Source organism: Drosophila serrata, unplaced genomic scaffold, assembly GCF_035046125.1.
Source record: "Drosophila serrata isolate PLE 108 unplaced genomic scaffold, ASM3504612v1 contig_272, whole genome shotgun sequence".
Classification (NCBI taxonomy): Eukaryota; Metazoa; Arthropoda; class Insecta; order Diptera; family Drosophilidae; genus Drosophila; species Drosophila serrata.
Window position 1 is genome coordinate 461,191 of NW_028257170.1, and position 24,906 is coordinate 486,096.

The following is a 24,906-nucleotide window of genomic DNA, read 5'->3' on the forward strand; positions in this document are numbered from 1 at the left end:
CAGCAGGCGCTTAACATAAGTTCAGAATTCTTGAAATCTTAATGGCATTCCATTGAAAAGTTATTGAGTCGTGAGATAATTTTTAGATTTTGTGGGAAATTCTTTAACAAAATTAATGCTACGCTTTGGAAAAATAAAATTAAAATAAATACTACAAAGATAAATGATAATTTCAAACAAATACATTTACGGGTGCTACACAAATTTCTATATTTTGAAAGAATAGAAAATAAAATAAATGATATGATATATATAAAAACAGAAAGAAAATAAAATAACATAAAATAAAATTACACTAATTTTGGTAGCTTGAAAATAATATTGGTGCTTTTCGAAACCCTTTTAAAGTTTCCTTAACTTAAATTCCTAGTGATTTCTGAAGCATTCTAGATTGCATTAAAAGCTATTAAAATGACAGAATAAAAGACATATATTTTAGATTAACTTTAAGTGAAATGTAATTCCAGTTTACTGATATGGTAAACAATATTTTAAAGATCAAAATGTAATTATTTGGCTTCCCAAAAATATTCACGAATTATTTGATACGTTAAGACATGACAACCTATTTCATTTAACATATTTCCCTTTCCTCTACCTATTTCTGAATAAGTTCCTTGGGAAGCCTTAATTTCTAGTTACCTTAATTAAACATTACTTAATTAAAACCCTTTCAAATTTAATTAAATAAAATCACAGCTCATTTCTGTCGAAATTCACGCTCTCATCTCCATGTCAAAGGATCCCAAAAACTCCGTACATTTGTCCCTTGGCAGTAGTTTAGCGATGACGCTTGACGCCTGGCTAGCTGCCATATTTGCCAAACGCTTCACATCGCCATCGCAATCGAGATAGATAGATGGATAGATACAAAGATAGATAGATGGATGGATGGGACGACTATATATACCCCCTACTTTATCGAAGGGGCGCGTGGCCATCGCTGAACGTTGATTAATTTCTCGTTTTTACGCCATTTTCTATTTGTCTTGTGCGGTAATTACGACAAGTCCTTGGAGGAGGACACCCGAGATACTCTCGTCCAACTTCCTGCCGCGTGTCCAAGACAAACACGAAAATTCCACCAGTTCCACCGTACCCACTCCGTTCCGGTCCGCTCCGGCGGACAGACTGCTTCCGGTAATTGAATCAAATGAAGCAGCATTAGTATTAGCTTCTTATGGTCGGTCTCGTTCGGCGGCTGCCTCCCTCCTATGCTCCGGCATAACTCTGTTTATTTTTGTAAATTAATTTTTAATTTAATGTACGTGTGGTGGGCGAGTCGACACGACGCGCTAGTTTCACGCCACGATGACTGGAAGCCACCGGAAGTGGGGGCGTGGCCAAGGACAAGGCGGTACAGCTGACCGCCCACCCAAAAGCAAACACCGGCGAAAGCAAAAGGAAAACAAAAGTGGAAAGCCAAGAGGAGTGTTTTGGGAGTTTTCATGGGAAAATTTGTATGCTCTTTTAAGATAATAATTTATGTTATTTAAAGGTATTTGTAATAATTATAATTTTAAATGCAGTATAAATGTAAATTGTACAGTACATCTTTTTAAATCAATAACTATAATAATTCTTAAAACTAAAATATTGAAAAAAGGTCTTATGAAATTTGATAATTAGACATAAAGCAATCTTATAAATATATAGTAATTATTTCAATACCCAAGGTATTATAATCTTAGTCAGAAGCTTATAACTTAGAGAAGGAATCATTTCCGACCCTATAAATCCTATATATTCTTAATCAGAATCAACAGCCGAATCGAAAATTTTTTCAAAGTTTTTTAACGAGTTTCATCGTTAAAATTTTGATTGACAAAAAATTTAATATTTTCAAATTTTAAATAAAGTAAGCAGATTTATTAATCTACTAAAAACTTACATAGGAAATCTTTCCGAATTACAATTAATGCATTTTTGGCTTAGTTATTAGTTTTTTTAAATTAGATTTTTGCAAAACAATTTCCTATCAAAATATAATTTCAAAGAATGCAAATACTTTAAATTTAACTATGTATGTTCGATTTCCAATAAGATCCTACAATTTAATTGTAAACCAGTAGTAATCTGCCTTTCTGATTATTATATTGATTATATATTTAAGCCAAATCAATTACAAGTTAATGTTCCTATCTCCGAAAAAGTACATTTTTATTTATATTTAATAAATCTACAATATATACATAACTTTCCCTCTTATTTTTTGCTCATAAAATAATTCAATTTTCCTAATATTCCCTATAACACAATATCAATATTATAGATTATCAACTTGCTACACAAATTTAAATAAAATTCCTAACTTCCTTACCATATCTAATCGCTTTACCAACTCTAGATACCCTTAAAACCAAACAAGAGCAACACAGCTCCCAAAGAAACAAAAAATCTGCCCAGGACCCGTAGATGAAGTAAATAGTCCTGGACCCTCGGCCCCCTCCCCCAGCTCCACACTCAAATATAAAGTAGGAAAAGCAGTTTTCAGCTGGTCAGCAGGCTGTCGAAAAATAAAAGTAAAACAAAGTGAGGGGAGCTGGAGCTGGAGCTCTCCTAAAATACAGTATAAAGCGAAAAGACGACGAAATACTTTTTCAAGATAAACGGAAACAAGCCAAGATGGAATTAATTTTCCGCTTTGAACAAACAAGCGGATGTAAATAAAAAAAAAAAAAAACCAAGCAACACAACAACAAAAAAATGAACCAGGAACCAGCACGAGCAGCAGCAACCTAGAAAAACCAGCGAAGACATCGCCGTCAAAGTCAAAGGCAGGAGGAGGTCCTGCAGGATGTGCTGGAAGCTTAGGCCAAAAGAGGGGAGTTGCCGGGATGGGGGGGAGGGTTGGCGGGAAGCTGGGCAGGGGAGCTGCGATGTCTGCCAAGTTTAGCAAGTTTAGTCTGGACACGGGCTGGACCAGCGTTATGTGCTGTTAATGACTGTACAAGAAGTTTAATTGTACGACTGTTTACACGGAGAGAAGTAATGTGGAAAGTCTTTGATTATTTAAATATTATTTTATATATTTTTGTTATTAAATTATTTGTTAATTTTACAAGCCTCTAGGTTTGAAGAACTCTCTTTTCTGGGAACTGCTTTTATTTAATAAGCTCTTCTTGAAACAATTTATTCAAATCTTGAAGTTATTAAAGTATTATAACAATTTCGGATTTAATTAGGGTTTTAAAAAACTTAGAAGGTGCTTAAAATTATAAAATTAATTACTTCAAGTGTAGAGTTTCATTTAAGTTTCTTTTACTTTTTATGAAATATAATTTTGTAGCCAAGTTTTAGCTTCGTTGTTAGAAGATTTTAAACAACTAGAGATTTTTGTAGACCTTTAATATAGGAACTTTAAGACACCGTAGACCTTTAATATAGGAACTTTAAGACTCTTTCCTTTATTAATTCCAAATCCTTAAGAAATTCTCACAGTTAAACCTCTATTTTCTCTCGGTGTTCAGGGAAAACTATGAGGAAAAACGTTCTGCTGTGTGCGTGTGTGGAAATGGAAATGGAGGTGACTCCCCTATGGGCGTGTGGTAATGCTACACACACGCTTATTGACAAATTGCAATTTAAATAGACAGCAATAAGTTAAACAGACGCACACATTCAACGCATTAACATGGGGCGGCTAAAAGGGGGGCGATGGCCAAAAACACGCCATGTCTAATTAGTTTAGCATGGGGAGCTCAGGGGGGGCATCGGCCGAGATGCTAGAGATGAGCAATAATTAGGCAAAAAGTTAATGCGATGGGGGAATTACATACAATGCATTTAGACATGAGCAAAGGATGGCTGGCAAAAACAAGGCGACATAAATTAGGGAGGCCAATGTCCTGGCTAAGTGATAAATTGTGATTAGTTTTGGGAACATAAATACTCATTTTCGCCCTGTAGCAATGCGTAATTATTATAATTTATTAATTTGAAACTTTGTATACTTATAAATGATGACAATTCCTAGTGGATTTTTTAATTTTAAACCTTGTATCATTATAAATAATCAGAATTCCTATTGGATTTAAAATCCTCCTTTTATACCCTAAAAAGTATGCTACAAAACTTCAAGACCTACAAAGGCAATTGGGTTTTGTTATAAAATATGTTTTTTGCTATCTTTTAGAGACATTTTGATTTGATTTAAAGTTTATTATATTTTCTTTCTATATTTTCCTAATTGTTTTTATAGTTCTATTTTAAATCTCTTAAAAATTATAACTACAAATAGATCTATTTCTCATCTCTATATCCGCAACTAAATGCATTAGGACGTTTTTACGACTTAAGGCTCGAACACTACTACCCGTACCACTGAGCCCCCTTCATTACCATTTGTGCCTTCTTGCCAGTATTTTGGCACAATAGTTACCATCTCATCGAATCGGGATGGGAACCGAATCCGTATTCGAATCCGAATCCGAGATGGTTTTCCTTTCTTGTTTGTGTGTGGCAAATATTGATGGAAACATTTACGCACACACGCACACAATTAAACACGTTTACACACGCTGATAAACAGCACACACCAACACACACACTGAAAATAGAGATGAATAGAGGGTAAGTAGTAATTGATGAGTTTCCTTTTATGGGGAACATCAATCATACGCACTGTTCGCCAGCGATTTGCAGCCAGGTTAAATAAACAACTCCTACTATTCTTACTTCCATCTTTATTTGTCAAATCATTTCGAAAATTCTATCTAAGATATACTATAATGTACTATATAGTATTTTTTATTCAAATCTCAAGTTTCGGTATTCTTGATGGCAGCTGTAGAAGAAGGCACTGTGTTGTGTGGCGTTGTGGCAACCGGCAGACTCTGTCTCTTGATCCAGCATAGAATATTCACCCAAATTAGACCACAAACTCCCATATATATAACCCGAAATCGGGGCGCCACCAAAGTAAAGTTCAAGGCCTGCGCTGGCAACCAGAAAATGCAAGAACGCACAAAAGTCGGCACAAACTTTTCGCGCAATTCCAAGAAAGTATCCTCCGAACCTTCCATTAAGGACATGCCTGGAAAGAATTCATTTTAAAGTGAGTTTTATTATATTTTATTGGTTATGGTTTGTTAGAAAGGAAATTAATTAATTCATTAATTATAATATTTTATATAAAGCTTAAAGATTGTATATAAAGTGACTTCATAACATATTAATGATTCTATTTTGGGTCAAAAAAGTTTCATTTATAAATTTTTTGTATATTTGAAATTTTATTATCTAACATTTTTATATTATTTATATTTTTATTGTTTATATATCCAACTATTTTAAATTTCTTAAATAACATAATAATTTTTAACTCACCTGCATAAAAGACAGTTAATAAATAAGGTGTTAAAACAAACTGATCTAATACCAGTTTTTTAACAATAATCACCTTGGTAGTGCCAGGAAATGTACGATCTAGCCATTTGTACCTAAGAAAAGTGTTGCAAATTTAATGTTAAATATATTGCTTAATTATTATGAATATTTTTTTAATAATCGCAAAAGCAGGCAAGATGATTAAGAGTTAGTAATATATATATATATATATGAATGTGTTCATATGTGTTATAATGTTTATATAAAATATAATTAGTTTTTGTCTTGTTGTTAAACATAAAATTGTGTATATCCTGGTGTCTACAAATCCTTGTGTGTTTAGTATATAATTTATCCTTGTGTCTTGGTGTTTAATATATAATTTGTTCTGTATCGTGTCCTTTTGTATTTGTTTTTAAATGATTTATTCGTTCTGCTTTCCTTCATAATTCATTCTTCCTTCACTTACATTTTTTACCCATTTTATTAGACGTGCACATATGCCCCAAGAAAAATGCTCAGTGCAGTTGGCGTGCTTTTCTCGATAGCTTTTCAGTGGCGGAAAAGCTTTGTGCTCTGGTGGGGACTGAGTTGGTGCTGCTAAAGAGAAAACGTGAAGAGAGAGAGTGTGTGGAGAAAGTGAGAGAGAGTGATGGACATCATGCTCTTGACTTTTGCGACACGTGCTGGCGAAGCTTTTACGGGATTGTAAACAAATTGATAAAAGTCGAAAACAACAACAGAAGCGTACGACGAAGCAATTGAGGAAATGCAAAGAATGGTTAAATGGCGAGCATGTAAGTATTTGAGTGAGTGTGTGTGTAAATTGACTGGTCCACCCATGTGTGTTAGAATGTATGTACACACAGCTGCAGTCAAGGCAATAGCTTTAGGTAAACAAAATAAAGTGATCTTAATAAGAGGTATTGAATGAGGTCAATATTAGGTCATAAACATTAGCTAAGCTTTGTAAATTGTTTTCTTATATATTTAATTTAATTTAATTTGGGCTAATAACCTAATAATGAAATAATCGTAATTAAAATTCAGCTTCAAATTTTCTTTCTAGATTTTTTTTAAGTATTTATATCTTGTAAATGATTTTTTTGAGGATCTATAAAATATATGCTTTGAATGCTACATGAAAATATAAAAATCATTAAATAAAAATATATAAAATATACCTACATAAATCATGTTATAATAGATATTCTACATCTTAGCTACAATAAGTTTAAATTAATATTAAATTCAGTTTCTTTTAAATAGCTTCTTTCAAACAATTTAAATAACTGAAAATGCAAAGAATGCTATATTTCAAAGCTAAATTACTAATAAAAATGAATAAAATGAATTAAAAATAAACAATACTTGTCTGCAAATATCACTGCTATTATTTTGACCTTAGCTGTTCCCATTTATACATATATACAGATTCATTAAACTGGTGTTGGGCACAAACCAAAAGTAAAGTGTTGGGGCATAGGCCGCGGTGCCCATCACAGCGTATCTTCCTATTGTTGCATAATCGATATCCTCACGTTCGGCAGTTGACTAGAAGATACATAAATCACTTTAGATACTCTATATATTCCTCAGATATATCTTTATTTACAAGAAGATTAAATTAAACTTACAGGCAGCCAACGTTTCGAAACAAATTGTTGGGAATATTCGGCGCCCACGTAAAGGCTCCCATAGATGGCGCTATTGGTCACAAAAGGATAACGACGGAATAATGTACGGACTCCAGATATTAGGCGAGACATTCTCTTCCTGTATTTGGCTTAAATTCGTTGTAATTTAATTACTTTTTTGTTTAGTTATATATAAATAAAGTATATTTTTTTATTTGCGGCCAGCCGCCAGCGTTGTCAAAGCTTTACTGCGGGAATTTTCCAAAACTATGGCTCAGGCTGTGTTACAAAAGACAATCATTGACTAGCGGCAACCTCCGGAAAGAGAGGTACTATATATGCATAGAAAGAGAGGGCAAGCCACCAAAGAGATATAAAAGAGAAGTACGGGGAGTTAGCTAAGAGAAAACTTGATTGTTTACGTTTTCTAAATGCAAGTCCAAGATTTATGACTTGCGTTGATTAGGAAAAGCTTGAAAATGTATTTAATTTGTCGGAGATATCTGTGGAGTGGCTTATCAGGTTATATAGATAAGATTTGTCCATATGCTTGGGTATCAGTTGGCAACAAAAATATATAACAAGACAGGAAGCTAACGTATACCATTGCAGATTGAAATTCGGTCACTAGGAATTAAAACAATACAAATTTTATATATTTATGTTAAAATATAATAAAGTTATACCTGCTTTCAATTCATTCACCTTTACATTTTATATTTTTATTTATTTTTTTTTATTTTATTTATTAAGAGTATTACATTCACCGTTTTGCGTTTTCCTATATTTTTAAAGATCGTTTGTATGGGAGCTATAGATATAGCAGTCCAATTTTTATTAAATTTTATAGTTAGTAGTTTAGTTAGTAACTGATCATACATACTTACTGGTCCTTGATTCTTACTGATCATAGTTACTTACTGCTCATAGATACTTACTGTTCAGAGTTACCTAATGCTCATTGATATTAACTGATCAGAGTTACTTACTGATCAGAGTTAAATTAAATATCAGCTCGCTGCTTCTCTCTGCCTCTCCCCCTCTCTCGCTAAGTTAGTGGCTCTATGTTAATCTCTAGAGGCAACTCCTCTCCCGCCTACTCACACTCACTTTCTCTGCTCCTCTCTTTCCTCGGGGACTATAAATAGAGGCGCTAAGGGCCCGCGCGCCTCAGTCTGTCCTAGGGGTACCTAGTGTTAACATCTCAAGTGATAGTGATAGTGACTACCTTTCGATCCCAAAAATATGACGTGGCCAATGCAATACATCTGGATGACCAGGAAGAAGCTCACTTGGATAAAGTCACCCAATCTTGGTCACTACACTGGAAGGAAGTAAACAATGACGTGTCCTTTACTGCGGTAAGTCTTAACCATGACATTTATATTATGTATGAAGAAGCTATTGGCGGTATCAGACCTAGGTATAGAATTTAGACTGGTCCCCTTTACATACTTACTGGTCATAGATACTTACTGTTCAGAGTTACTGAAGTTCCATTTACTGGTCATAGATACTCACTGATCGTCATAGATACTCATTGATCAAAGTTAATTACTGGTCATAGATACTTACTGTTCAGAGTTACTTACTGCTCATAGTTACTTACGGATCATAGTTAATTAATGTTCATTGATACTTAATGATCATAGTTATATAATGTTCATTGATACTTACTGATCATAGTTACTTAATGTTCTTTGATACTTAATAATCATAGTTAATTACTAGTCATAGATACTTACTGTTCAGAGTTACTTAATGTTCATTGATACTTACTGATCAATCAATCATATGCACTGATTCCCAACACGTTCTAACATCCCCGGAACGAAGTGACTGCTGCCGGCCACGTCTCAGAAATGTGTTGTGTTACAAAAGTTGCAAGTCATTGTTTATTAGTGTTTAAAGTTAGTAACTGATCATACATACTTACTGGTCATTGATTCTTACTGATCATAGTTACTTACTGGTCATAGATACTTGCTGTTCAGAGTTACTTAATGCTCATTGATATTAACTGATCAGAGTTAAATTAAATATCAGCTCGCTGCGCCTCTCTGCCTCTCCCCCTCTCTCGCTGTGTTAGTCGCTCTATGCTAATCTCTAGAGGCAACTCCTCTCCCGCCCACTCGCACTCACTGTCTCTGCTCCTCTCTTTCCTCGGGGACTATAAATAGAGGCGCTAAGGGCCCGCGCGCCTCAGTCTGTCCTAGGGGTACCTAGTGTTAACATCTCAAGTGATAGTGATAGTGACTACCTTTCGATCCCAAAAATATGACGTGGCCAATGCAATACATCTGGATGACCAGGAAGAAGCTCACTTGGATAAAGTCACCCAATCTTGGTCACTACACTGGAAGGAAGTAAACAATGACGTGTCCTTTACTGCGGTAAGTCTTAACCATGACATTTATATTATGTATGAAGAAGCTATTGGCGGTATCAGACCTAGGTATAGAATTTAGACTGGTCCCCTTTACATACTTACTGGTCATAGATACTTACTGTTCAGAGTTACTGAAGTTCCATTTACTGGTCATAGATACTCACTGATCGTCATAGATACTCATTGATCAAAGTTAATTACTGGTCATAGATACTTACTGTTCAGAGTTACTTACTGCTCATAGTTACTTACGGATCATAGTTAATTAATGTTCATTGATACTTAATGATCATAGTTATATAATGTTCATTGATACTTACTGATCATAGTTACTTAATGTTCTTTGATACTTAATAATCATAGTTAATTACTAGTCATAGATACTTACTGTTCAGAGTTACTTAATGTTCATTGATACTTACTGATCAATCAATCATATGCACTGATTCCCAACACGTTCTAACATCCCCGGAACGAAGTGACTGCTGCCGGCCACGTCTCAGAAATGTGTTGTGTTACAAAAGTTGCAAGTCATTGTTTATTAGTGTTTAAAGTTAGTAACTGATCATACATACTTACTGGTCATTGATTCTTACTGATCATAGTTACTTACTGGTCATAGATACTTGCTGTTCAGAGTTACTTAATGCTCATTGATATTAACTGATCAGAGTTAAATTAAATATCAGCTCGCTGCGCCTCTCTGCCTCTCCCCCTCTCTCGCTGTGTTAGTCGCTCTATGCTAATCTCTAGAGGCAACTCCTCTCCCGCCCACTCGCACTCACTGTCTCTGCTCCTCTCTTTCCTCGGGGACTATAAATAGAGGCGCTAAGGGCCCGCGCGCCTCAGTCTGTCCTAGGGGTACCTAGTGTTAACATCTCAAGTGATAGTGATAGTGACTACCTTTCGATCCCAAAAATATGACGTGGCCAATGCAATACATCTGGATGACCAGGAAGAAGCTCACTTGGATAAAGTCACCCAATCTTGGTCACTACACTAGAAGGAAGTAAACAATGACGTGTCCTTTACTGCGGTAAGTCTTAACCATGACATTTATATTATGTATGAAGAAGCTATTGGCGGTATCAGACCTAGGTATAGAATTTAGACTTTGGTCCCCTTTACATACTTACTGGTCATAGATACTTACTGTTTAGAGTTACTTAAGTTCATTGATACTTACTGATCATAGTTATTTACTGGTCATAGATACTTACTGGTCATAGATACTCACTGATCGTCATAGATACTCATTGATCAAAGTTAGTTACTGGTCATAGATACTTACTGTTCAGAGTTACTTAATGTTCATTGATACTTACTGATCATAGTGCATTTGATTCCCAACACGTTCTAACATCCCCGGAACGAAATGACTGTTGCGGGCCACGTCTCAGAAATGTGTTGTGTTACAAAAGTTGCAAGTCATTGTTTATTAGTGTTCAAAGTTAGTAACTGATCATATATACTTACTAGTCATAGATACTTACTGTTCAGAGTTATCTAGTTTTTATTGATACTTACTGTTCAGAGTTACTTACTGTTCATAGATACTTACTGACCATGGTCATACTGACTGATTTTAGTTACTTACTGTTCATAGGATCTTTCTGTTGAAAGATACTTACTAATCCTCTACCTTTAACGTCCGTTTCTCTGGCAGTTACATTATATAGTAATCCGATTATAATGTATAATTTGTTCTAGCTATTATGCTATAGTTTAATAATACTTCTTCAACATTTTAATTTAATTTGTACATCCCCTAAAGTACTATTAAAACAAAAGAAGTACAACTTTACCCACTCCCCATGTGAAATCAATATCGATAAACATTCATTGAGGCAAACTCGTAAAACCCAGACCGCACAGTAACTTCCTACTTTTGAGCACCTTGCCTTTGCCTTTGCCTTGCCTACGAAATTACCTCAATCAAGTTTAAAATACAAATCCACCCGGCAGTCCTACCTTAATCAAGGACACATGCAGCTCAGTCAGCATAAAATAAAAAAAAAAAAAACACAGAAGCGGCGGCGGGGAAAAACAACAAAACTTTTGCCCATAAAAATGCAATAAGTGTATCAGGTCCTGGAAACCCTTTTTGGCTAATGGCAATTTACGCACGACTAACAAACACCAGAGGGAACCTGCCTTGGAAACATATGCCAAAGGACCTCCTGCAAGAAGCCGGGAAGCTGGGAAAACGACAACTTTGATTGAGTGCCGGGCAAACTGAAGGCAAAGGTGTTAAAACTGAAACCAATTTAAAAAGTTCTGCGAAACCATATGGAAAGTGAGCCTGAGAAGTGGTAGCAACTTTCGACTAGAGATGTGAGTAAACTGTGCAAAAAATGGTATCTACATATATCTATATTAATAAAAGAAATATAAATAATTTTAAAAATTACAAAACAACATATAAGACTAAAAAATTAACAACAGAAATACCTAAAATATTGAATCCTTTATAATCAATATTTTTTTAATATAACATTTTGACAAATTAAAGTTTAAAAACTCGTTTCAAGCTTTTGACTATAAGTAAAACCCTTGCGAGGGTATACAAAGTTGTAGGAAGTGTAATTATATATTTGCCTTGACATACATATCGTTCCCTAATATTTCTCCAAGTGTAATGCCTAGTAGGCAGACTGTCAAACAAGCCACGCACACAACGCCGCACACACCTGACTTTTTTTTCAGACAGAGCCAGGTGAGAGAGCAAGAGCTAAAGACGGAGACGGAGACTGCGACAGCGACAGAGACAGAGACAAGGACAGCGGCAGGACAAAGACGACGGCATCAACGGTTGGGAAAGGACCAAGGATGAAGCTAAGCGACATCCTGAAAAGCGTGAGCAAGAGACTGCGCCTTGGGCAAACCACAAACTGTTCCACTCCTATCTCGGATCCGATCTCCTCGACAACCACCACCACCACCACCACCACTACCACCAGTAGTGGTTTCCCCAGTACCAGTCCTTTTACCAATCCCAGTTTCTTTTTCCCCACCTCGGATTCGGCCACCCTGCTGATTTCCTCCGAGGACGAGGAGGAGCCCACTCCAGGAGAGAGTCTTTTGGCCTTGGCCGCTGCACGGCTGAGCAGGAGGGAGCTAAATCCTTACCAGCAGATTGTCGAGCAGATTCTGCGGAAGGTAAGCCAGTTGGAGCACACCATTTACGAGGATCATCAGAACGAGTTCAGGCTGCGAATGGCCTTGGAAAGGCAAACGGAACGGGTGCAGGAACTGTCCTTCTCACTGGACACGGAGAAGAAGCGCAATGGACGCCTGGTGCAGTTGCTCCATGGCATCGATACCTCTGGTGGTGAGGGAAGCGAACCGGAAGAGAGGTTTATCAGGCGATCTCCTGTGAAGCCTGGCGGGGATCTGTACGATTCCATTAGTCCACTACTCATGCAACAACGGTGAGTCCTTGGATATCCTTATATTCTTAGTTTCTGTACTATTCCTAACAGCTACGATGAGCTCTCGGTTTCCCATCGCCAAAGCTGCCGGCAGCTGGCAAAGAAGGAAAAGGCTCTGAAAATCCTAAAGTCCGAAACGGAGGAGCTGCAATCCAAATACGAGCAACTCTTTGACGAATATCGGACTGAGCAACGTCGCTTTGAGATGCTGTGCTCACGCTACATGGAAGCCCAGATGAAAAAGAAGCAACAGATCTACAACCTGAAGAATACCCTGGGTCATGCCAGTGAGTGTATCTACCATGCCCAGGTGGCCATCGATGAGTGCTGTCAGCGGAATAAATCCCAAAGCATATCGCCGAAAAACCTAGAGAACTTCAACAAAAACCTAAGTGATTTTATGAACGCCTTGCGAAATTGCTGTTGCCTGCAAAAGGTTCACGAACTCCAGCATCAGCAGCAACAGCAGCTTCTTCAGAAAGAGCCTTCTCTGGAAGTGAAAGAGATTAAATATACCCAAATTCCATCGGATGATAAAACCTCGCCTGGCACCCAGCAATCTTCGAAGCAAAGTCATCGCAGTCGCAGACGACAAAGGAATGCAAATCGTTGATGGTTCACTTTCGAGTTACTCATTAGCATTAGGTTACTTGTGAAATCCCTTGAACCCTTAAAATTTCTTTTTTAAGTCACAGAAAAAAGTGAAAATATGTTTGCACAAAAATATTAAAAAAAAAAATAAACAATAAACAGGGATTTCTTTTTTATTTAACCATAAATAAAATTTTGAAGTTATATTTTAACTTTATATGAACCCTTGTGAAAGTCTTCGGTAAAACTTAAAGACAAATAAGTAGCCTTTGAAACTTAACTTTGCATTAATGTATATCCGATTAGTCGGTCTCCGATTCATTGGAAAAAACATATCTAAATATAGAAATATTGTCTAAAAAATTAAAGAAAACCGAGTTATGAAAAACGCCTACAATAATGTCGGAATTGAAACGTAATCGTGCATCTACGGGCAGCGCTGAGAGCAAGATTGAGGCGATGATTCGCGAGTCCGATTTACAAGAAGACCTGGCCAACACTGAGGTGCAGCCAGCTTCAGATGTCACCATCTATAATGCCTACAGCATGGGCCCGGCTTTTGGAAAGAAATTCCCGTTGCCATATATTGTGTATATTTTAAATGAAATAATGCAACAGAAGTTGGTCAACAAGGTCTACACTGCGGAGGAGGCTGCGAAGTGGACTCGCGAGATCGCTGATACAGTCAACCTCAAGTTTAAAGGACGCGGTGTCTTTCCACGATTCAAGCATGTGGTGAATGTGATGCTCTACCAGCAAACCGGAGCGGGATGCTTTTATGGCGCTCGAGCTATCTGGGACCCATTATCCGATGACTTCGGGAGCTATACCTTTGACGGCGGCAGTTTCGTGTGCATTGCCACTGTATTTGGTTGTTATCAATATTGAGTTGCAGTGAAAAACATTTAAATAAATCTAAGAATTGCATAAAGACTATATTATTATTATAGAAAAGAAAGCTTGAAGCGGAATCTTTTGTGTAATTAAAGCGAATTCTAACTCAGATGAATTTCCCTAAAAATAACGCCCAATATTTGAATTTCAGTGTTGCCCCTGCTACCGTTAGTCAAAAGTATGACCGCACCACTGGCTTCTGCCAGTCAGCTGACCGCAGCACAAGTTGGCAGCCCTGCCACTCGCACATGTTGTTTATTTCCAATTTTTTATTGAAATCGTTTAACTGCGTCGCAAGAAACACAAATAAATGCTAACAGGATGAAGGTTAAGATGATTAGTCGCAATCCGGACAATTATGTCCGGGAAACCAAGGAGCAGCAGCACAAGAGTAAGTGGAATATACGCTCTGAAGCACAGAATTTAATTAGCAATACCTTTCAGTGCCCCGAAACTACGATCCCTCGCTGCATCCCCTGGAGGGTCCACGGGAGTATGTGCGGGCGTTAAATGCCACCAAATTGGACCGAGTGTTTGCCAAACCCTTTGTGGCCAACTTAAGTGGCCATCGGGATGGTGTGGCATGCTTTGGCAAGCATCCCAAGCTACTATCTAGCCTGGCAACCGGCGCTTATGACGGGGAGGTGCGTATTTGGGATCTGGCTAATCGCACCAGCATCCGCCACTTTGTGGCTCACGATGGCTTCGTCCGGGGCATTGCCTACACCCGAAACGGGGATCAGATCTTCACCGTGGGCGATGACAAGACCATCAAGGTTTGGAAGGGCCAAGCACCGGAAATTGGCGAAGATGAGGAGCCCGTGAACACCATACTCAGTAGGTACGGCCTCCATGGCATCTCGCACAATCGAAAGGACAATAAGTTCGCCACCTGCGGCGAGGTGTGTGCCATTTGGGATGAAGAGCACAACGATCCGTTGAAGACGCTGAAATGGGGCGTAGACACTCTGCATACCATCTCCTACAATCCAGTGGAAACTGATATCCTAGCTTGCTGTGCCAGCGATCGAAGCATTATCCTGTATGACCAGCGCGAAGCCCAGCCCCTGCGCAAGGTGGTACTTACAATGAAGAGCAACAAATTGGCCTGGAATCCCATGGAGGCGTTCAACTTTACGGTGGCTAATGAGGATTGCAAGTGAGTTACATATAATTTAGAATTATTTTATGGCTTCTAAAACTCTTTCTCCCCTGCAGTCTCTATACCTTTGACACCCGCAAATTGCAAACGCCCTTGAAGGTTCACTTCGATCATGTTTCTGCCGTCACCGATGTGGACTACTCGCCCACGGGCAAGGAATTCGTCTCCGCCAGCTATGACAAGACTGTCCGCATTTACAATGCCCACCATAGCCATTCTAGGGATATTTATCACACCAAACGTATGCAGCATGTGGTTTGTGTGGCCTGGTCATTGGACAATCGATACGTCTTCTCCGGCTCCGACGAAATGAACGTGCGCATGTGGAAGGCGAAGGCCTCCGAGAAACTGGGCGTGATACGACCACGCGAGCGAGTCAACTTCAATTACCAGGAGGCTCTTAAGCAAAAGTATGCGGCACATCCACAGATCAAGCGCATTGCTCGGCATCGCCAGGTGCCACGGCATGTGCTCAATGCCCAGAAGAAGATGCGTACGGTCAAGGAGAAGGAGCAGGTCAAGGAGGCCAATGTGCGCAAGCACTCCAAAAAGGGCAAGGTGCCCTATGTCAGTGAAAAGAAGAAGCATGTCCTCAAGGAGGAGGTCTAGATGGGACTGTTAAAAAACACTAGTTTAAATAAGTATGAATAATAAAACATATTGATTTTTGTAAGTATAATTTAAATTATTCTTTCTGATTTTAATTTTTCTTGTTTTTGGCTTTGATATTGCAAATGCTGTGAATTGCTGAACTTTAAAATGCCAAATGCATTTCCAAATTATTTGAAATTTTATGTTTTCGGATCCGATAAGCTCCTTGGCGCGATAACGATAACGACGACGTGTCTTTTTGGAAGCGTTTCCGATTATAAAAGGTGGACAGCCCCACCGATTGGGGCTCAGTCGCTTTGTTGTTACGGCAGTTGCCAGTCGGTTGTTAGTTTTTTGTTTTTCGTTGTTCATTTGTTTATACTCTCGCGCGGCACCGCCCCACCCCCCCGAAACCCCCAGCACGGAACTCGTTTGATTTGCCCCATTAAAATCCAGAGATAATAACATTATGGAAGCTCTAGGAGATCTCTTGGCGCCTCACAGCGAACTTATTGCCAAGGTAGCCGGCACAATCACTACCCTGCAATTCCTGTCCGGTGTGGCGCTGATGAACGACATCCGTAAGAAGGGCAGCAGCGATGTTTATCCCGTGGGTCCATTTCTGGGCGGAGTGGTGCTGTAAGTATCCCGGCTCTCGTAATGCTTCACTGCATCACGCACGAAAAAAAAAATAAAACATAGAAACAATAGCTAGGCAGGTGGCGCATCTGTGGGGAATTGATTAAATTTTTGAACTGTCGCCATGACGCCACAGAATCGGCTCTTTTTTCAAGGCCGCCCCCCACTGAATCGGTTTTGCACTCGATTCAATAAGAAAACAATGGGGGAAGGGGTTACATCACTTCGATGGCAAAAATAACCGCCGTTTCGATCACCTTTTTGGCCGTTACATTTCGAATAAAATATATATTTCTTTATGTTTGATATCTCTTAACCTTGTCGTCGTCATCGGGAATCTTTTCGGTTGCTTATCGACGTACGTCCTATACTAACACGTACCTCTTATCTGGAGTGTCTAGGAATAATATAATTGCTACACTCTATGAATGTTGATCCATAGGGGAGAGGCAGCTAAGCTAATCGTTTATGAGACAGGACAGACGGATGATAGGCTGGCCGACGACGACGACTCGCCTCTGCCACGTGCTCGGCATAAGTCCGGGGGTTCTGATTCTTTGGGGGTGGCTTTCAGTGATGAGTATCAAAGTTGTACCTAGGAATTATCTGGGTGTAATTATATATCTAGTATGGGATTAAACTACTTGTATTAACTATAGATAAAGAGGGTTTTGATGGGATCTTACTAAGATTATTAGGAGCTTTTTCTAACATTAAATACTACAAAAAAATGTATGTAAACTAGATAAAATATTTAAACAAGTTGCTTAGGTTATAACCTATACACTTGCTCCCATGAATAATTCATTTAATCATATACACGACATAATTATTGAATTGGAAATTATTATATATCTTTATCTAATATTTAATTTGCCTTAAATATACCTATTACTAGTGAGAAAAATTGCTCCTTTAAATTATATACTAAAGAACACAGTTCTCAATCACCTATAGTATTCATTTTTAATTCACAACTCTTTCTATTTTTTAAATCTTCAAATTGCCTTGTTTACTAACAAAACCTAGAATACTTAATACCATTTAATACATTTTCAAGCACAATGTTTAAGCAAACATATTCCTAATCTCAAACACAAATGTGTACATTGCACAATGTACAATTATTGTGCCATGTCATGGTCCCTATGTCATCACTATTGGCCATTCAGGGGGTGGGCTGGGTGGATAACCGGAAGGTGTTAACTTGGACTGTGTCAAGTGTAAGGACCCACAGACATGCAAGCGAACGAAGCAACAGTTTGTTTCGCTAAATGAATTAAATTTTGAAGGTGTGGAGGTCAAGGGCAATATAGTATTCCGGGGCGACCGGCCAGTTTTGTGTGTTAATTTCCCACGAATCACGGAATGTATTTCACCATTGTAGTGGGATCCATGATAAGCAGACCGATGGTATCGCTAAATATTTTTTTGTTTTCCTGTATTTATATTCTTATCAATGGTTACGTGAACGATGATTTGTATATATAACATAACACACAAACTTTTGGCTGGCTGGTGTATCCCCAAAAACCCGTTTGACTCAGCATGTTTGTACTTAAAGAAATGTAGAACTCTAGATACCTTAATTAATTAATTAAAACGGGTTATTCTAATGACCCTGCAGTGTAAAATATTCTATAAAATGGTAGGTAGTTAGTTAGTCTCTTGAGGTCAAAACTTGTTCAATTTCTCTTTGAAAATTGTGTATCTATTTGTAGAACTTGTTTCATTCTACTTTTACTGGAATTGATTATGATTTTCTAAATAAAACGGGTTCTGTATTAGAAACGTTGGTTTTTAAATGAAAACGTCTCTTTGAATGTACTACAGTTGACAAGTAAATGTTTTTCCTACCTAAATTCTAGTTTCTATATTAAGTTAAAAAGCCACACAAAACCCTAATCAAATCCTTTCTTTACTTTCCAGGACCGTTCTCAGCTTAAAGCTGGCTTACATCATGAACGATGCCGCCATGATCAACACCAATCTAATTGGTTTGGTCATTAATTTTGTTTTCCTTTTCGGTTTCTATTACTACGCTTCCAGTGGGAACAGGGTAAATATTTGGAAGCAAATCGGTTACTCCTCGGTCTTCCTGTTGGCCACCACGGCCTATGCCAACTTCGAGGATCCCGCCAAGATTGAATTCCGCCTGGGTATGCTAATCACTGGCATCCTGGTTTGGTTGGTGGGCTCTCCACTTCTGCACCTTCCGAAAATCATTGAGAAGAAGAGCACTGAGGGCATGCCTTTCCCCATTATCCTGGCTGGTAACCTGGTTGCCACATCCTGGATGCTGTATGCCATCTCCATCAAGAATACTGTTATGGTGGTAAGTTAACTTAATTATTAGTTGAAAAGGAAGTCTAGCTATCCTTTGTCATAACTTGTAAGCCTCGGAAGACGAATCCTACTAATAAATCTCTATTTTATAGCTCCAGAATCTACTGCTGCTTGTCTTGGGCGGCATTCAGCTGTCCATGTTCGCCATTTACCCCAACAAGCCGGCTGCCAAGAAGCCCAAGGACAGCAAGAAGGATAAATAAATGAAATCGATTGCTTCTATGATAACTAATACACAAAAAAGGACAAATAATGGGTTGCTGCAACCACATTACAAATTAATAAGTTAGTTAGGCTCGAGGAATAATCAAATTATTGCTTGATTTACACACTAAACAATCGCCACAAGAAACCTAAATTTTGAGCTAATATATAGATGAATTACGTATTTTTCTATATAAGAAATATTTTCTTAGAACAAATCCAGCTAACTGTGTCGCTAGCTAACCTAGAGAATTGTTACTACATATATCGACTATTAATTGTATATATAACTACTTACATACTTGCAATTTTTGACAATAATTCAAATCTTCCAAAATGCGTACGTATTTATAAAGTCAACATAATTAATTATTAATTAAAGACATAAAAAAGAAACTGTTACAAATGCGAGAGAGTGAGTTTCATATTAGGCCACTGGCACTGTGGAGTTGTAGTGGGCGCCCAGTTGATAAATGTGACGGTGATAACAGATGACCAGTGGTGCTCCACCGAACTCCTCCTGGCCCAGAAGGGTTGGCGCACCCTCCGCTTGGATAACTTCAATGGGAACCTTGAGGAGTGAGGATATGGCCTTAAGTTCAATGTGTCCGCCCCAGGCGTGTGTCTTGGCTATATCCTGGCAGTACTGTTCGAATTGTTCATCGTTAAGCAGCTCACCCGTTTCCGGGTGGGTCATGTAGCAGATGAGGCTATCCTTGTGGGCCCGCACATAGTTGGCCGTCTCCTGCCTCAGCTCCTGAACACTGTGACCTGGAAGAGCGTTTACAATGAGCTGATGCTTGATGGATTGATACAAACAGTCGCCATCGGAGGCAATGTTATGCAGTGACAGTTGGCGGCTCGACAGTTTCGCTGTTATTTGCTGGAGCTCGATTAGTTTGGGCGAAGGCTGATTGGCGGCGTTCTGCAGCTCCACTTTGATTTCAGCCTCGCGTTCCCTCGCCTCCTTGGCCTTCTTATCCCTTCGTTTCTGAGCCTTGGACACGCGCTGATTGGAAGGATGATCTGGCTCTTCTCCCTGCTCTTCGGTTTCCTCCTCATTATGGACAGACTTTGCCGGCTTCTCCTCCACTTGCTGCTTGACTTCTTCTGCTGGTGGCGCACTGGCCTCTGCTGCTTGAAGTTCCGCTTTGTGGCGCTGCTCCAGCTCACCTTCCAGGCGGGCCATCTCCTCCAGAAACTCCTTTCGTTTGTTTTTATTGTTTTTCGGGGCATTCTTCTTCATGGCCTGCAGCTTGGCTTGCAGTTCTTTCCGTTCCCGGCGATGGCGGGCGCCTATATCCTCCAGATTCACATCCTCCAGGCGGGCCTCTAGATCATGGATTCCTTCGTCTTCACTGCCCATTTTAGTTTATTTAATTATTTTAAAGAAAACTAAGTTTTTAGTTGATTTTGACCACAATTCAGTTAGAGCAGGCACAGCGCTGATATCAACATCGATGACATACAGTGCTAGATTTGATGATTTTCTTTCATCGATAGCAATATTGGCCCGGCACTATCGATTGTTATTTAAAGTTTATCCTTTATATTTGAAATTCAAATGTATGTTGTGGAAAAACAACAATAATCAAGATCAGATAGAATTAAATAAAATAGAAGAAAAAGTCTGTAGAGGAAATAATTGATTAAAAATGCAGGGTATTATGATTTTAGTAAGAAAACATGAAACAGTCTTCTTGTAATTTAAAAAGTCACTTTTTAGAATAGAAAAAATTAATTAAAGTCCTGGAATATATATCCCAAATGTCCCCCCAATAATACAAAAATATGATTTTTAATAACATGCTTTTTTTTATTATTTATGCTAAACATACAAACGATTTAGAGCGATAAACTAACTATATTATGCGCTGCCAGTAGTGAGAAATCGGCTCAACCAATTCCTGACTTTGATACAACTTAAAACTTATCTAAATTGACAAAAAGGAAAATAGAATTTTCACTTTCTAATATATATATATATATATATATATACAAGCAAAACTTTAAAAGACTTGATTGCTGACAGAAAATGTATGACTAATTTGTATGGTAATTGAAATATTAATGATTTTTTAAAAACTGGCAAGCAAGCAGGCAAACCACCAGATATTCTCTTCTTACAGCCCTACAACATTTTATAAATCGTACTATTTACAATTGGCCAGCGTCGGGGCAATGACTCTTAATTTTAATCCATTTACACAATATTCAAACACAAGAGGCAACTAAAAACATGGCTTTGTTGCCATATTAGAGGCATCCCAAACATCCGTACATCCAAAAAGGTGATATTTACTTAGCCCCTAAACGATATCTACGCACAATGTCTCCTTCCTCTCATCTATATAGATACAACTAGTGAAGGCTAGGAATCAGCGACAAACCCATGTTTACAGGCTCTTTGTGATATTTTGGAACAGGCGGCGACCCCACCATGACTCCAAATCGAAGGGCTTAAAATCCTGTAGCGCAGGACTAGGAGGCTCAACCCAAACAGTCGCTGTGTGTTGTGAGTTTGCCATGATGCTGTCCACAGGACTGGCGGCGCTGTCGTTGTTGTTGGCATCCGCCACTACTTTCTCGGCGGGCTTAGCGGATGAGCTGGCATCGTAGGGATTCTGTGCCACTAGCATGTTCCAGGCTGTGAAAATTAAGGATTTAGATTAGGTTTTTTGCAGTAATTTAAAGATATAGCCCATATTTACAGTCATTTATGTAACGAATAATCTCCTCATGCTGCGGCGTTATCACCTCATCCTCGATCAGCTTGGTCGGTGCTATCCGCTTGGAGGCGAAGCTCTGCTGGAACACTGGACGCGGTATGCTGCATTCATGAAAATTAAATAAAAGGTATTACAGTACATATTATAATGACAATGCCCGACTGAATTTCAACGAGGAAGTCGCCTCATTTATGCAAAGTAAGCAGTCGAGAAAGGTGGGGGAAATTGGGTTCGACAACTTCCTACTCAGTTCTGGAAATTTTAAATATATTACAATTCTGACCACGTGTAAATATTCATTAATCATTAATCTAATTCAGTTGTGAAATAATTTGTACTTGTTGTCTAGTTATACATTTTAACAATTTCTTTATATTTAGACCACAATTCACAAATATTTTCCCAGCTACTAGTATCTTTGCATTACAATGTCGTCCTGCAATAAATTATAGTTAAAATAAAAGCCGAATTGTGATATTAATCTGAAGCTATAACCTTCCCAGCCTTGAAGCTGATAGCGAAGCTAGCATTAATGATAGCTGACTATCTATTGATTGACAAGGCATTGGTAGACCGATAACCGCATTTGTAGCCCTTTTGCGAATCATTGGTTGTATAATTTATAAAAATTAATTTTAATTATTCTATGTCAAACAAATGTGCTAATAGTTTTCAAAATGTTCTGTTTAATTTCTGTGAAAGGTGTGACATAACAATCGCAAAACTGAAATGTGTTGATTGATTTCGTCACAACAAATCTAAACACATCATCTTTGTATTTTTGTTGGTGCTCTAAATAGGTTTCATTCTGATTTTTATACCCCTGCTCAGGGTATTATATTTTAGTCAAAAAAATGGAAATGCAGTGAAAGAGTAATTTCCAACCCTAGAAAAGCTTTCCGAATGAAAATTAATGTATTTTTGGCTAAGTTATGATGGATTTTGTCTGCAAGAGTATATTAGTTTGGGTTTCCCAAAGATAGTTTCCTTTCTAGTTGCTTTCTAGCATTGAAATTAATTAGCATTGATTATAAAGTTCTATAAGCATGATTTATCAACATTATTATTGGGATTTATCTTCCTAATAATAAAAAATTGATAGTATAGTCATACATCCAGCAAGTTAAGAAAACTAATTATAAAACAAGAGGATAGGGATCCAGAACCTACATCTTAAGCTTCCTTCAACTAGATCTACTTAGCTTTATAGCTTCCTCATAACATCTATGCTAAGTGCTCTCTACTCCCAAGTGCCCCACATCTCAAGTTTTTCCTCGCTTACATCTCCCCCCAAAGTCGTGACGTAACGATCGGTCGTCAGTGGAAAAGTCAATGCCTTTAAAAATCTGAATTTAAATGAAAATGGAACCGATAACCGACGCGACGTCTGCCTGCCTGCCTCTGACCCACGTGTTCTCCTAGCTAGCGTCTCCTAGGGAGCAATTAGCATGGCGGTGCTAGGTCGCCGCGGATTCCTGCGATAAAATGTCAAAGATAAGACGAGGGTCGCTAGCCCCGCCACTTTCCCCCCCTGCCACCACCACACACTTTCCACACACATGTGCTGCTGGCTGTTTGCATAAGCGGCCAAAGATTCAAATTTGGACGATGCCCTTACTTGTTGTGCTCCTCGGGGCTGTTCAGATCGAAGCTGCCATTCCTCCGGCCACTCTCCTTGATGCTCTCGAACTTTTCAAAGTTTTGCGCCAGGCCTGTAAAAACGATGAAAAGTATGATGAAAATTATCAGCATGCAGTGGAAAATGCCGGCAAAACAAAAAGTTAACAGCGCCAGAGAGCAAGAGCGGTGACCTACAGAGAGAGAGGGAGAGAGATAGAGGGACCGCCGAGAGAGCGCGCTGGCAAATGTTGTGACATAACAGCTGGGCCATGTTGCCTCTCTGCAAGGGTTTTATTTTGTGTGCCTTCTCGAATAATTAAATGTTAAATTGTTACATGTTTGTTGCTGCACTTACCGCGACGTGATTTAGCAACAATTTTGCTGGGTCCCTTGTTGATCGTGTACATTGTTGTTGTTGTCCTTCCTGATTCCTTACGTTTTGTGTACAGCTTGTGTTGAGGCTGCTGCTCCTGGTACTACCACTCTGCTGATGATGTTTTTCTTCTGGCAACGAAATACTATTTTGCTATTTTGGCGACTGCCGTGCTATGTTTTTAGCTTTCCCCACTTTGTCACACCTGACGTATATATCTGAGGGCTTGTTGTTGTTGTTGCAGTTGTTCTTGGGCAATCATATGATCAGTAGTGGCTCCCGCCGTCTCCTCGCCTCCTTCTTCTCGTCTGTCCGCCGGTCATCGTTTTTAGCGGTTACACAATACACAGTTAGCTCTGATTTGGTTCTTTTCCATCCGCACTCGCCGAATCAATTGATTTCATTCACTGGTTTAGTGTCTCGCAAGCACAATCACAATCACACTCAATTGCTCCTGGATGGGTTGGCGTTTTATAACGTTCTGTGCGGCAGCGGCCGGAGCTCCAATGCAAGTGCTCCATTCGAATCGAAATAACGAAAAGTTAACAGGCGCCATCTGTTAACTCGTTTATGCGGCACAATTTGCGATCTTCGGCAAGTCGGGATGTTAGTTTCCTTGCAATTCCGATCTGGCCTCTTCATTTATTCTTTTTATATAAGCATGCATATTTTCTTTTACTTGGCTTACTACACATTTGATGTCAGTGCTTAGATAATGCCTTTATTCCAATTGATGTGCCACAAATCATAAATTAATTTTCCGCATAAACGAATTAACCGATACACGTGCAGAGAAACCATATGTTTCTGCAAGTGTGTACACACGCTCGGAGGCAGGAATTCTGCTTACTAACGCGCGTAAATTTGATTTTATTTTACCAATTTTAAAATACTTTAATTGCTTTGTGCAAAATTGTTTTTTCCGAAATCAGACAATTTTAATACATACTTTCCAAATATATTTTGTGCAAT

The 24,906-nt window shown here is 38.5% G+C and overlaps 7 protein-coding genes across 7 annotated transcripts; 4 read left to right on the plus strand and 3 right to left on the minus strand.

The window, feature by feature from the left end:
• Positions 1 to 4,668: 4,668 nt before the first annotated feature.
• Positions 4,669 to 7,274, minus strand: LOC110176201 (mpv17-like protein). Its single transcript, XM_020942462.2, has 4 exons — positions 6,966 to 7,274; positions 6,791 to 6,882; positions 5,329 to 5,441; positions 4,669 to 5,035 (listed from the first exon to the last, which is right to left on the minus strand). Exons 1-4 carry the CDS (start codon positions 7,095 to 7,097, stop codon positions 4,761 to 4,763), a joined length of 612 nt encoding a protein of 203 aa, XP_020798121.1. The 5' UTR covers positions 7,098 to 7,274; the 3' UTR covers positions 4,669 to 4,760.
• A 4,656-nt stretch (positions 7,275 to 11,930) lies between these two features.
• On the plus strand, positions 11,931 to 13,553 carry LOC110176194 (uncharacterized). The gene is made up of 2 exons (XM_020942445.2): positions 11,931 to 12,785; positions 12,837 to 13,553. Exons 1-2 carry the CDS (start codon positions 12,184 to 12,186, stop codon positions 13,396 to 13,398), a joined length of 1,164 nt encoding a protein of 387 aa, XP_020798104.2. The 5' UTR covers positions 11,931 to 12,183; the 3' UTR covers positions 13,399 to 13,553.
• A 62-nt stretch (positions 13,554 to 13,615) lies between these two features.
• LOC110176230 (dynein light chain Tctex-type) lies at positions 13,616 to 14,307 on the plus strand. The gene has a single exon (XM_020942516.2). It carries the CDS (start codon positions 13,776 to 13,778, stop codon positions 14,262 to 14,264), a length of 489 nt encoding a protein of 162 aa, XP_020798175.1. The 5' UTR covers positions 13,616 to 13,775; the 3' UTR covers positions 14,265 to 14,307.
• Positions 14,308 to 14,474: 167 nt separating this feature from the next.
• LOC110176187 (DDB1- and CUL4-associated factor 13) lies at positions 14,475 to 16,111 on the plus strand. Its single transcript, XM_020942438.2, has 3 exons — positions 14,475 to 14,661; positions 14,715 to 15,429; positions 15,489 to 16,111. The coding sequence occupies exons 1-3, from the start codon at positions 14,592 to 14,594 to the stop codon at positions 16,039 to 16,041; spliced, it is 1,338 nt and encodes a 445-aa protein (XP_020798097.1). The 5' UTR covers positions 14,475 to 14,591; the 3' UTR covers positions 16,042 to 16,111.
• Positions 16,112 to 16,291: 180 nt separating this feature from the next.
• LOC110176147 (sugar transporter SWEET1) lies at positions 16,292 to 19,623 on the plus strand. The gene is made up of 3 exons (XM_020942384.2): positions 16,292 to 16,662; positions 18,592 to 18,997; positions 19,101 to 19,623. The coding sequence occupies exons 1-3, from the start codon at positions 16,493 to 16,495 to the stop codon at positions 19,209 to 19,211; spliced, it is 687 nt and encodes a 228-aa protein (XP_020798043.1). The 5' UTR covers positions 16,292 to 16,492; the 3' UTR covers positions 19,212 to 19,623.
• On the minus strand, positions 19,560 to 21,011 carry LOC110176146 (deubiquitinase OTUD6B). Its single transcript, XM_020942383.2, has one exon. It carries the CDS (start codon positions 20,576 to 20,578, stop codon positions 19,640 to 19,642), a length of 939 nt encoding a protein of 312 aa, XP_020798042.2. The 5' UTR covers positions 20,579 to 21,011; the 3' UTR covers positions 19,560 to 19,639.
• On the minus strand, positions 21,008 to 24,523 carry LOC110176149 (MAPK regulated corepressor interacting protein 2). Its single transcript, XM_020942386.2, has 4 exons — positions 23,917 to 24,523; positions 23,560 to 23,653; positions 21,924 to 22,042; positions 21,008 to 21,859 (listed from the first exon to the last, which is right to left on the minus strand). The coding sequence occupies exons 1-4, from the start codon at positions 23,966 to 23,968 to the stop codon at positions 21,609 to 21,611; spliced, it is 516 nt and encodes a 171-aa protein (XP_020798045.1). The 5' UTR covers positions 23,969 to 24,523; the 3' UTR covers positions 21,008 to 21,608.
• Positions 24,524 to 24,906: the final 383 nt, after the last annotated feature.